The 13,859-nt window shown below is 47.6% G+C and overlaps 1 protein-coding gene across 1 annotated transcript; it reads right to left on the bottom strand.

Moving 5' to 3' along the window:
* Positions 1–493: 493 nt before the first annotated feature.
* Positions 494–8,613, bottom strand: LOC121495245. The gene is given in 10 exon segments (XM_041762487.1): positions 494–546; positions 2,307–2,387; positions 2,390–2,591; positions 2,593–2,818; positions 2,850–3,056; positions 3,058–3,287; positions 3,289–4,599; positions 4,602–6,128; positions 6,210–6,439; positions 8,589–8,613. Coding segments are annotated over 10 exon segments (4,092 nt in total).
* Positions 8,614–13,859: the final 5,246 nt, after the last annotated feature.

Genomic DNA, 13,859 nt, shown 5'->3' on the forward strand with positions numbered 1-13,859 from the left:
CCCTGGATCAGAGCAGCTGCGCCAGTACCCACCCCAGTAGCGACCCCTAGTCCCAACATAACGGCTAAGGTTAGGGAGACAGGTTCGCGCCGAAAACGGGTGGGATGTTCATCATACTGAGTTTCTAGAGTTTCAGCAGGGTGATACAACACCCTGGGTATGATCTGCACCATGACACAGAAGTCCTTTGAGCTATTTAGAACCTTAGCTGACACACAGGGGGTGAGGCCTTTGTTGCATGCCCACAAAGTTCCCGGCTGGGGCTTCAGGTAAGAATCAGTCCCTAAAATCGGGGTGGTAGTGTTGCAGAGTCCCTGGTAGCCCCGGAGGGGGGGGGGGGTGTTCCTATGCAGGTTCCCTGTCCTGAAACTTCTGTAAGGGTGAGTTGTGGTTGGGAGTCGGGTGTGCATCCCTGAGTGCTAGTGATGTTATTATAGGTCCCTGGAGTAGCAATTCCCTCATAATGGGGGGGGGGGGGGGGAGCAAGGCAGAGCTAGCAGGATTTAGTTACATCGGGGCTGGTTCGATTAAGGGCCAGGAATGCCCCTATGATAAGATTAAACAGTCGTTGTCACGTTTCGGGTGACGACAGAGGAGTTGGAGTGACCACGAAGTTAGTGGGTGTGGCACTCCCTGCGGCTAGGGCCAGGGCTGTTGGTTTATTTTTATTTTTATTTTTATTTTTTTGAAGGACCTGGTGTGGTTTTTTTTTTAATTTTTTTTTTTAATTTTTATTTATTTATGATAGTCACAGAGAGAGAGAGAGGCAGAGACACAGGCAGAGGGAGAAGCAGGCTCCATGCACCGGGAGCCTGATGTGGGACTCGATCCCGGGTCTCCAGGATCGCACCCTGGGCCAAAGGCAAGCGCCAAACCACTGCGCCACCCAGGGATCCCAGGGCTGTTGGTTTAGAAGGAGCTCTTTGTTCCCCGAGGACCGTGTTAGGCCCGATGGCCACGGGGTCTGGGGATTCTATTTTTAGTTTAATTCTGAATATAAAACCATCATCTGTTCTTTCTTTGTATAACCTGAGTCCCCACATATATCCATTGGCCCAGTAAGTAGCCCTTTTCCCGGGCTCCATGAAGGATATCCGTAGGGGATGACACCACCCTTGGCAGGGCCCATAATTAAGGGTTTTCCATTTGCTAAATGTCGGGTGAGTATAGTTAGCCTTGACAGTGATATAATCCCAGGAGGAGGGCCTCCATTCTGTGTCCCCCGTAGTCTCGCACCCCCAATTTTTACAATAGAAGTGTTCCCCTCCTCCACAGGTGGGATTTAGCCTGCGATCTCTGTGGTACCCGGGACAGACATAAAAGGAAGAGTGCTTAGCATGGCCCTTCTGTCAGGCGTGCCACATCCTCCCCATGGGTCTAATCCCAGTCACCCTGGAGGGCTTTTTCGGTTAGGGGCTCTAGAGGCATCGAAGTATCCCTCTAGGTCTCATGGGCTAGGGGCCCCTATGGTTAGCTTGCATAGGTCAGGATATAGGTTAGGCCACCAGGTTCCCATGGGGGCGGTCTTAGTTATAGACCAGACCTCGTCACCCCCAGACGTTAGTACCTGCCAGGTTAACCTTTTGAGGGCATGAGGGTCACCTTTGGCAGAGGTGAAGAGCGCTAGGAGAGGTAGGAATATAACAACTGTCATTGAACAATTTTTGAAAGTCTTATCTTGAGCGGGTTTTGGGTGCGGTGGAGCTTCCACTGGAGTGGCTCGCCCGATCCGTCCTGGCTGGCGTCAGCGGTGCTCGTTGATGGGGCGCGCTTGACGTGTGAGGCGTGGACCCAAGCAGCAATACTGTCTACTTTTAGGGCGGTTGGGGTGGTTAGTAGTACAGAGTATGGGCCCTTCCAGCGGGGCTCAAGCGTCCTGGACTGATGTCTCCTGACGTAGACGGAGTCACCGATCTGGAACAGGTTGTGTCTCCGGGGCGGTAGACAGCCGCAAGGGGTTTCCAGATCTGGCACTGGATAATCTGGAGCGCCTTTAGCCTGTCCTGTAAACCGGGAGTGTTAGCAAGAGGGTCAATAGCAGAATCTAGTAAGTCCGTCACTGGTGGGGGACCTCCATAGAGAAGCTCGTAAGGAGTTAGTCCATGGCAAGCGGGAGTGTTCCGGACTCGGAACAGAACCATAGGGAGGAGTTGGACCCAGTCTCTAGTGCCAGTCTCCAGTGTCAATTTGGTTAGGGTCTCTTTAATTGTTCTATTCATTCTTTCTACCTGACCTGAGCTCTGGGGTCTGTATGCACAACGTAATTTCCAATTTATCCCCAGTAATCTGGCCACCAACTGACTTACCTGGGAGACGAAGGCGGGGCCATTGTCCGACCCTATTGCCTTGGGCAGTCCAAACCGGGGGAAAATTTCTTCCAGGATTTTCTTGACAACCACCTGGGCGGTTTCTCGCTTGGTGGGGAAGGCTTCTGTCCAGCCTGAAAAGGTATCTATAAACACTAGGAGGTACTTGTTACCATATTTACCTGGCTTGATCTCGGTGAAGTCTACTTCCCAATTAGTTCCGGGTCTTTCTCCCCTTATCCTGGTTCCCTCAGGCATCTTGAGGTGTTTGGTATTTACCTTTCTTAGCACAAGGTACACAAGCGTCGGTTACCTGTTGGATCAGGGAGGGGAGTTTGGGAATGTAATAGGTCTGACCTTCTCTCCGGAGGAGTGTTTTTAATTTTTTGTGTCCGAGGTGAGTCCATCGGTGGAGGTGAGTCACCAGTTCTTTGGCCCTTTGCTGGGGCAGGACCTGTCTTCCCTTGGTGTTTCCAGACCTTCATTTGCTCGTCATATTTTGCCCGTATTTGCTGGACGATATCTAGGTCGCTGTCTGAGTACTCGAGAGAGAGTTGCCCCGGTGTCCGGACAGCCTCTGGTACTTGTAGGGAGAGGGCCTGTGGGCCTAGAGCAGCGGCCCGTGCTGTTTCATTGGCCATCCTGTTCCCCTCAGCTACTGGGTCATTGCCTCGCTGATGCCCAGGACAGTGAATTATACTCAGTTTTCTCAGCAGAAAGAGGGAATGGAAAAGATCTTGTATTTCTTCTGTTTTTGATGTTTTTACCTGCTGAGGTTAGGAGACCCCTTCTACGGTATATTTCTCCATGAACATGAGCAGTTGCAAAAGCATATCTGCTGTCAGTATAAATGTTGACCTTTTTGTCCTTAGCCTTTCTTAGGGCCTGAGTTAGGGCTATAAGCTCTGCCCTTTGAGCTGAAGTCCCAGGCTCTAGGGCACTGGCCCAAATGACAGCTTTCCCATCTACCACGGCTGCCCCGGGCTTTACACTCACCATTTCGTAGAAAGCTACTCCCATCGGTGTACCAGGTTGCTTCAGCATCTGGCATAGGCTGGTCCCTCAAGTCCCCTCTGGTGCCATGGACTTCAGCTAGGATCTGGTGGCAATCATGCATTACTAGGGAGGGGGACTCGGTTTCTCGAAGCAAGGTGGCCGGGTTTAGAGATGTAGCCATTCCGAACCGTATCCGCTCAGAATTCAGTAACATGGCCTGATAATGGGTGACCCGAGCGTTTGAGAGCCATTGATCAGGGGGCTGGCGGATGACTGTCTCTATGGCATGGGGGGCCACCACAGTGAGGGGTTGGCCGAAAGTCAACTTGTCTGAGTCTTTTACCAGGACTGCCACAGCCGCTATTATTCGGAGACATGGGGGCCATCCTGCAGCCACGCTGTCTAATTTTTTTGAAAAGTATGCCACGGGCCTTTTCCAGGGTCCCAGTTTCTGAGTTAGGACCCCTTGGGCTATTCCATTATGTTCATTAACATATAGCGTAAATGGCTTGGTTACATCTGGGAGGCTCAGGGCAGGGGCGGTCAATAAGGCCCTTTTTATTTTGTCAAAAGCCAATTGTTGTTCCTTTCCCCAGTGGTAGGGGGTGTTGGATTTTGTGAGAGGATATAGGGGAGCCGCCAGCTCTGCAAACCCGGGTATCCAGAGGCCGCAGAACCCAGCACTGCCGAGGAACTCTCGTAGCCCTCTGGCATTAGTGGGTGCTGGGATCAGGGCTACAGCCTTTTTGCGGCTCTCCGTCAGCCACCTCTGGCCTCCTTCCAGAAGATATCCCAGATAGGTCACTTGTCTCTGGCCTATTTGGGCCTTTTTGGCGGAGGCCCTATACCCCAGTTCTCCCAGTCTCTCAAGCAGGGCCCCCGTACCTTTTACACAATCCTGTTCTGTCCTAGCCGCCAGGAGCAAATCATCCACGTACTGCAGGAGGACGAGGTCCGGATGGCCAACTCGGAAATCTGCCAAGTCCCGATGCAAGGCTTCGTCGAACAAAGTGGGGGAGTTTTTGAATCCCTGTGGCAGCCTTGTCCAAGTGAGTTGTGCTGAGAATCCCGTCTCAGGATCTTTCCATTCAAAGGCAAAAATAGGCTGGCTTTGAGAGCTTAACCTTAGGCAAAAGAATGCATCTTTTATATCTAACACCGTATACCAGACATGGCTTGGGGGTAAGGTGCTGAGTAAGTTGTAGGGATTCGGCACGGTGGGATGTATGTCCTCTGTCCTCCAGTTAACCTCCCGTAAATCTTGTACCGGCCGGTAATCTCCTGTGCCGGGTTTTTTTTTACGGGCAATAGAGGAGTGTTCCAGGGCGACTGGCAAGGTATTAAAATGCCCAATTGTAATAGTCTCTGTATATGTGGCCAAATGCCTTCTTTGGCCTCTTTGCTCATTGAATATTGCCGGATCGATATGGGGGTGGCCGAGGGTTTTAAGTTTATAATTATGGGTGGCTGGTTTACAGCTAGTCCCATTCCGGCTGTTTCCACCCAGGCCTGAGGGTAGTTAGTGAGCCATTCAGAATCTAGGGGCTGCACGGACGGTGGAGAGTCCTCGTACAGCCAATGTTCATCTTCTAGGTGCAAGGTCAGTACCTGGAGGGGCTGCCCTTCTGCGCCAGTAATAGTGGCCCCTTTTTGCTGAAAATGGATCTGGGCCCCTACTTTTGAAAGAAGGTCTCTGCCTAGGAGAGGGTAGGGGCAGTCTGGGACCAGTAAGAAGGAATGCGTTACTTGCCCAGTGCTCAGGTGGACCATCCGTTCGGTTGTCCATCGATATAACTTGCCTCCAGTTGCCCCCTGAACCCAAGACGTTTTAGAGCTCAAGGGTCCTTTTGCCTCAGTTAAAACTGAATGTTGAGCTCCCGTATCGACCAGGAAGGTCACTGGCTGTCCCCCCACTTTAAGGGTTATCCGAGGCTCAGGGCGGGGCTCCTGGCCCTGACACCCCTAATCTTCATCTTCTAGGGACAAAACGGGAATGGGCTTCTTTTTAGGTTCCTGCGTTTGGCCCTTCCTCGGGCAATCTTTAACCCAATGTCCTTTTTCCTTGCAGTAGGCACACTGGTCTCGTTCAACCCGTGGTCCTCTTTTGTCTCCCAGGTCCCTACTCTGTCCTGACTTACTCTGCCCTGAGCCCTGTACTACAGTGGCCAGTATCCTAGTCAGCTCTTTATTACGTCTTTTATCTCTCTTATCCTCCCGTTCCTCTTGCTCTTTACGGATCCTTTCCTCCCTTTCCTCTAGGGTTTCTCGCTTGTTAAAAACCTTCTCTGCCTCTTTCACTAAGTCCTGTAAGGTGTACCCCTGAAGTCCCTCCAACCGTTGTAACTTATTACGAATATCCAAGGCCGACTGTCCAATGAAGGACATAATTACATCTGGCTGGCGGTCTTCAGCCAAGGGGTCAAAGGGAGTATACATGCGGTAGCCTTCTATTAACCTTTCCAGAAAACCTGCCGGTGTCTCATCTTTTCCCTGTACTATAGCACGTACCTTTGCCAAATTGGTGGGGCTTCGCCCTGCCCCTTTGAGACCCGCTAGGAGTACCTGGCGATAGAGACGGAGCTGCTCCCTACCAGCAGCAGTGTCGTAGTCCCAGGTCGGGCGAACCAAGGGGAAAAGGTCCTCAATTTCATTAGGCAGCTGTGTCGGCCTCCCATCCGCCCTGGGGACGTTTTCCCGAGCTTCGAGGTAGAGGCGCTGTCTCTCCTCCGTGGTGAGGAGAGTCTGCAGGAGCTGTTGGCAGTTATCCCAGGTCGGCTGGTGGGTCAACAGAATTGACTCAATTAATCCGGTTAGCGCCTGGGGGTCCTGGGAGAAAGTGGGGTTATGAGTTTTCCAATTGTAAAGGTCAGAGGCAGAGAATGGCCAGTATTGCATCTGGCCGTCTACTGATCGGAGGGGACGTGCCTGGGAGGTCCGGACGTCTTCCGACTCTCCCCCGCGCTCTCGTCGAAAGCGGAGGCGACTGGCGAGCGGGGGTGAAGCGAGGGGTTGCCCCTCTACCCCCGTAGAGTCGGTGGACGGAGCTGAGGGAGCGGTAGGGGCCTCCAAGAGGGGCGTTGGGGGTTGGGCATAAGGGGGAGGGGAGGAGTCCAAGAGAAGGAGACTGTCCTGGTCCCCTGGGAGCACAGGCAGCTCCTTAGGTTTTGATTCAGGAAATTTTAGGGGACAAAGGGTGGAGGGAGAGGAGGGACGGGGAATTGGGGGAGTGGGGCAGGGAGGGGGTGAGGGTCTCGGCCCGGTCCCCCCTGAGAAGGGATGAAGCATTTTATCCAGGGGGGTGGATTCTTAGCGAGATCCTCCCATACTATGATGTACAGCACCTGATCGAGGTGTCCATTGGGTCCTGGCTGAAAGACCAGGGCCTTCACCTGCAAGATAATGTCAATATTAAAAGTTCCGTTCCTGGGCCACCCGACGTTGAGAGTTGGCCACTCTGAGGAGCAGAAGGTGACCCATCTTCGTCTTCTGACTTCGACCGAAAGGTTGTGTGCCCGGCCGGCGACTTCTTTCCAGTGATCTAGAGTGAGGCTTAAAGGGGTGGTTACAGTTTGCCCCATGGGTGTAGAGAAGAGGTGAGCGGTGAGGAGGAGGACAGGAAAGGAAGAAAAACACGGAACAAACAGACGCACACGAATGACAGGACCGGCGCGGCAGATTCAGATGGGAGCGGTCGCGGACAACGACCCTCCCCGAAGAGGAGGGAGTGCCGGGCTCTGTTCCTCTTCCAGACCACTCCGGAGTCGGACTCCGGAGGGGGACCAGGGGTCTCAGGGCACGTCTGCCTCCCCCGCTGGTCCAAATACAGAGTACAGCGTCCTGCAGGCACAATACAGACCCGGCACAAAACAAACCCGGCCAGTCAGACAAACGGACGAGACAGATATGACATTTAGGGAGCTCGGTCTTACCTCCTACCGGTCTTAGGATTGAGCCTGGGGCGTCTCGGATCCCGGACGAGCCCCCAAATGTTGGACCCTGGCTCACGGGTGCCAACGTGTCCCGGTGGACGCCCCAGAGACTCAGACCCCAGACAGGCAGATGCAATTAGCAAGAGGGTTTATTGGACGTTTGCGCAAACGGGCTCTCCGCCTCCGAGGAGGAAAAGAGCCCCGATTAGCAATTACAGGTATTTTTTTAAAAGGCAAAAGGAAAGAAACCGCCTAAAGACAAAAGAACCGCGGGATTCGCATAGCATCCAGGTTGATTTCACAGAGGGTCAACATGAACCTATTCAGGGACATTCCAATCAGGGTGTGGGGGGAAATGGTTTTCTTATTGTAAACAGAATGCTTTTAGTTGCTAAAATTTCAGGAAGGCACCTGGATGGGCTGCCTCTGGATTAGGGCTGGCCCTACTTACAAGGGGGGAGGTTTCTTCAATATGTTGGGAGTCAAGTATCTATTTTAACACATTCATTTCACCATGACCATCTTTTGAAGATAGAAAGGTGTTTATAATTTATTACATTTTGTATTTCAGAACTTCCCTGTGTCTCCTCAGGAAGTTTCTGTCTGATGTGGAGTCTGGTTCATTTTTCAATGAAGGACCTCATAGAGTGGAAAGGAAAAAGTGAAATTATAAACTTTCCAGAATTTCCATTGTCTCCAAAATTTATCTTAAGATCTTAAAGTCAGACAACTTAAGACAGTTCAGCTACATGGCTGTAATCACAATTTGTATGGCTTAGTTTTCCAAAGTTCCGTTATGGTTCGTGTGGAGTCCTTAATCACCCATCACCACTGCTCTGCTGTGGATGGGCAGATGCAGTTCTGTGATTTGCCATTCTTTGACAAAATTCATAGAGCTTTTCAGGTCAGCATAGCATTTAGCCCCCACATCTTCCCTCCTGATAAACCAAAGGAAGCATTCCTCCTCCTATCAAAGGCTCCATGTGGGCTCTGGATCCTCTGTCTCTCAGATTCCTATTCTGTAATTATCCTCAGTCTGTTTTATGTGAACAAATTTCTCCCTCTCTACTGGATCTTTCTCATTGGATATGAATTTTTGAAGTGAGGAGATAATAAATTAACTCTTTGGCTCCTCTTCTTCTAAAAATATGGTCCCATTCCTCTTATCTCAATTGAAAAACTTCTTGGGAAGGGTGACTCCACTTGTCTTTCCACATATTCCCCACCTCACCGCAATATGGCTTCTGCTTTCCCACGTCCACTCAAACTGCTCTTGGCAAGGTCATCAATGAGCTGCTTCTTGCCAATCGCATGCCTCTGCCTACAACTAAGGACCTTGTCTACACTCTGAACTTACTGGACTTTTCAAGCATATGCAACATGTCTGTCATCTCTCCCTGCTTTTAAAAATCCTTTTAGGTTGTAACTGCCATTACTTTATATTCCCCTGATTTTCCTTCTCACTGACTGTCTTCACCAGGCTTTTAAAAAATCTTGTGGGCAGCCTGGGTGGCTCAGTGGTTTTGCGCCGCCTTCAGCCAGGGCGTGATCCTGGAGTCCCGGGATTGAGTCCCACGTGGGGCTCCCTGCATGGAGCCTGCTTCTCCCTCTGCCTGTGTCTCTGACTCTCTCTCTCTCTGTCTGTGTGTGTCACTCATAAAAAAAAAAATATATAGGGATCCCTGGGTGGCGCAGCGGTTTGGCGCCTGCCTTTGGCCCAGGGCGCGATCCTGGAGACCCGGGATCGAATCCCACGTCGGGCTCCCGGTGCATGGAGCCTGCTTCTCCCTCTGCCTGTGTCTCTGCTTCTCTCTCTCTCACTGTGTGCCTATCATAAATTAAAAAAAAAAATATATATATATATATATATATATTGTTGTTCTTCCATTATCTCACTTCTAAATGTCAGCTTACACTAGACATCAGTCTTGAGTCCTCTTTTTTTTTCCTCTCTGCACACTTTTCCTGGTTGATCTGATCTAGTCCCTAATTGCCATTTGTATGGTACAACAGTTAAATTTCTATTTCCACTGCTGATTCCTCCCTGAAGTTCAGACATATATGTCCAACTGCCTACTTGGCCCCTCCACCTGATGTCTCCAGAACTTCTTAAATACACCATGATTAGGGTGTGTGGGTGCTCAGTTGGTTGAATGTCCAACTCTTTTTTTTTTTTTTAAGATTTTATTTATTTATTCATGAGAGACACACAGAGAGAGAGAAAGAGGCAGAGACACAGGCAGAGGGAGAAGCAGGCTCCATGCAGGGAGCCTGATGTGGGACTCGATCCTAGGACTCCAGGATCACACCCTGGGCCGAAAGCAGGCACTAAACCACTGAGCCACCCAGGGATCCCCAAACGTCCAACTCTTGACTTCAGCTCAGCTCATGATCTTGGGGTCATAAAATCTAGCCCCACATGGAGCTCTATGCTAAGTGTGAAGCCTGCTTAAGATTCTCTCTCCCTTTCTGTCCCTACTCACTTGCTCTCTCTCTCAAAAAAAAAGAAAGAAAGAAAGAAAGAAAGAAAGAAAGAAAGAAAGAAGAAGAAGAAAGAAAGAAAGAAAGAAAGAAAGAAAGAAAGAAAGAAAAAAAGAAAGAAACAAAGAAAAGAAAAATCAAGCACCATGATCACACAGAACTCTTAATTTTCATCCTATGTCCATCTTTCTTCAGAGTCTTCTTTCATCTTAGAAAGTAGAGTAACCTCCCAGTGATCAAGCTAGAAACTTGTGAGTCCTTCTGGTCTTATCCCCTCTAACACCACCACATTTATTTTGCCAGCAAAACCCGTTGCTTCAACCAACCAATTTTGTTCAAGTTGCCACCATCCTAGTCAAAGCACATCAGCTCTCTCCTAGATGGATGCCACTGGTTTCTGTGATTCAGCTCTTGCCCCTTAGGCCATGCCCCACACGCCAGTGAACAGGTTGACAAAGTAAATAAGAACATCTCACTTCTCTGCTTATAAACCCCTTATTAGCTTCCAACTAGATTTAAAATGAAAGGAAATCCATTTCCTTAGCTTTGTCTGTTAGGCCTTATGAAGTCTGACTTCTGCTCTACCTCTCTGCTCTCCTCTCTTGTCTTCCAATCCTTAGCTCCCACTGCTCCAGCCACATTGAATTTTCCTAGAATTTTCTGGCTTCAAAGCCTTGCATTTCTTCTGCCTGTACAATTTTTTCCCCAAGATTTTCCCATGCTGGGCATCCTTCAGATCTACATAGAGTAGTTTCCCTCAATCCAACTCCTTCACTCTGACCATGTTATTGTCTTTATTTTCTCCCTAGCCCTTTCCATTTGGTATTCTTTTACATAAGTTTATTCATGAAGTGTATGCATCACATGATGGCAGGCACCCTGTCCATCTCTTTCATCAAAGTTTTCCCAGGGGCACAGTGCCTGCTGAATAGTACAAACTCAATAAACACATGAACAAATCAATGATTGAATAAATGTAATTGATTTACCTTTTTCCTTATTCTTTTTATTCTCTGGTTAAGTAATTTGAAGTTATTTTCCTCTCTTTCCCAAAGATGTTCCAGTGCAGTAACATCTTGTGTGCTCCAAGGTCCCTGAACCTAAAGTATTGACAGTCTGAATTGATTGTATTGATTTTATTGATTACAAATATGGTTGTTTTCTCTTATCAGTGGTTTTGCTTTCTGCTGTTTCAGTTACCCAAAATCAAGTACGATTTCCAGAAGCAGATGATTCTCCTTCTGATATAGCCTCAGAAATAGTAGCCTGATGCTACATCACAATAGCTGAGTTATTTACCTCCCTTCAACTCATCAGGTAGGGATTTTATCATTTCACACATCATCAAAGAAGAAGGGTGAGTACAGTACAATATACTTTGAGAGAGAGAGACCACATTTATATAGCTTCTATTAAATTGTTATAATTTTATTTTTTCTAAGATGTATTTATTTCAGACAGAGAGAGAGAGGGCGAGCACATGCAGGGAGGGACAGAAGGAGATGGAGGGAGAAGTTAAGCAGACTTTGTGATCTCATGACCTTGAGATCATGACCTGAGCCAAAACCAAGAGTCAGACACTTAACTGACTGAGCCACCCAGATGCCCCTAATTGTTCTATTATTTTATTAATTATTGTTAATCTCTGTGTTAATACTGTGCCTAATTTATTTTAGTTTTTTAAAGATTTTATTTATTTATTCATGAGAGACACAGAGAGAGAGGCAGAGACATAGGCAGAGGAAGAAGCAGGCTCCCTACAGGGAACCCCATGTGGTACTCAATCCCACGACTCCAGGATCACGCCCTGGGCAGAAGGCAGGCACTCAACCGCTGAGCCACCCAGGCGTCCCAATACTGTGCCTAATTTAGAAGTTAAACTTTACCATAGGTATGATTGTATAGGAAGAAAACATAGTGCCTAACAGTGTCCATATTTTCAAGCACCAATGAGGGTCTCCGACTATATTTGCTGTGGATAAGGGGGAACTGCTATTCTTTTAGTTGCAAGAAAGAGAATGTCAGACAAACTGTTTACATGTCAAATGTAACTAGGAGTCCAGAAGAGGGTGGTGGCTACAGCTTAAGGATGTCATCTCATTCTCTTATTCTTCCTTTCACGGTCTCATGATAAGGGCTGCATACAGTTCCAAGCATCACACAACTATATTCAGTGGCTCAAAGCAAGGGTAGCCTAAGGGAGAGCTTTTCTCTTGTTCCCTTGCAATTATTGAAGAAAGACAATATTTTCTAGAACCTCTGAGGCAACTTCTCCTGGCATGTCGTTGGTTAGGAGGGGGTCACACGTCCACACTTGGACTTGCACCTAGGTATTGAGGTACTAAGGAAGGAGGAGGGATTGGAAGAGGGAATGGCATCTGGTGGGCAACAGAGGATGAGGACTGTAAACTATCACAAGATCAGCCAAAAGCAGCCTTTCCTCTCTGGCAGCAGATGGCAATTGCCTCAGTTTATGCTTCCTTACACCACTTGCAATCTTGGGATGCTTTTCAGCACATGAGCATTGCATTTGAAGCAGATGAGGAGGCTTCAGGCTTCTTCCACTTGGGTAATGAGTGTCTGGCTTTTCTACATGGCCATTGTGGCCACTTTATATTGTTTATTCTAGCACCTCCATTAAAATTTAAAATCTAGCTGTGATGAAGTTAAGTGATTTCTCATAACCTCCTCTCTGGACCTAAAACTTGGCAAAAAAAAAAAAAAAAGGATTTCTATAATTATTATTGCTTTAATGCCAGCATCTACTTTCACTGGCAGGATTTTTCCCCAATTTAAGTTTATTTTTAAAAAAAACTGGACTATCTCCTATTACTTTTCTTTTCAGGAATAACCTCTCCAATTCTAATATGCCACCCCCAAACACTGTGCTATGAGACTTTTATACCTTACAGAGTAAGGAAAATAATATTTGGGGCTAAAACAAAAAATTGGATGGGATCTTTTGTGCACATTAAAAAAAAATTCCCTAGCTCTATCTAAATCAATCATCTACTTAGACCTCCATTTTACTGAGTGAGTGAAGGCCTTGGCCTTATCTTTTTTGGATACCATTTATTGATTATTTACTACTTAACGAGGTCCAAGACTAAGCACTTTCCATGTATTTATTTAATTTGATTCATACAATAATCCAATGAGACAATGTGTCTTCACCATCCACCTCCCTCTGGACTTCTTAGTTTACAAAGCAAACTAAGAACCAGAGAGGTGAAGTAGCTGCTTGGAATCCTGTAATTTATAACTACAGATTAGGGACCCAGTAGGAGGTCAGTTTACAGGACTCCAAAGGCTCTTCATCACTTTAGCAGACCACCTTCTCTTGTGGAAACTTCTGATCATTCATTCTTTGGGAGGCAAATTTTTAGCTCCAGAGAGTGTTCAGGGTCACTATTTTTAAGGTGACTTGACAAACATGACACATGCCCTTACAGGTTATTTTATTGCCTGGAATAAAAGTAGAGCATCTTCTGAATTGAGCAGAAGGGGAAGGCTTGGGAATGTGACCACTGCTTCCCTCTAAGGCTACAGGGGTCCCTCTGTCTTACTGCATCTGATTAAAAAGTTTGCTGGTGGGGGGTGGGCCACCACATGGCATGTTCTTTTCACTTACCTCTTCAGAATAAGCTTCTACTTGGAAACCCCTTCAGTACTCAAGGAAACACAAATTCCCGAAAAATACATAGTTAATCATCCTTGAGCTATCCAATCCTCAGGACTCCCGCATGTGAAGTTCTGGCTATTTTATTGGAATACTAATAGCAAACATTAGTTTTTTAACACTTAGTATGTTTTAAGTACAGGTCTAAATATTTGTTTTTGTTTCCTGTGGCTGCTGCAACAAATGACCATCAACTATCTTACCTAAAATGGCACAAGTTTATTTGCTCACAATTTGAGAGGCCAGAAACCTGAGGCCAGAAACAAATTACCATCAACTATCTTACCTAAAATGGCACAAGTTCAAGTTTATTTGCTCACAATTTGAGAGGCCAGAAACCTGAGGTCATTGGGCTGAAATTAGGATGTCAACAGGCCCGGGTTACCTCTGGAGACTATAGAGGAGAATCTGTTCCTTGCTTCATCCACCTTTTGGTGTCTGTTGGCATTCCTTGGCTTTTTGTCACAT

The sequence above is a fragment of the Vulpes lagopus genome, chromosome 7 (assembly GCF_018345385.1).
Source record: "Vulpes lagopus strain Blue_001 chromosome 7, ASM1834538v1, whole genome shotgun sequence".
Classification (NCBI taxonomy): domain Eukaryota; kingdom Metazoa; phylum Chordata; class Mammalia; order Carnivora; family Canidae; genus Vulpes; species Vulpes lagopus.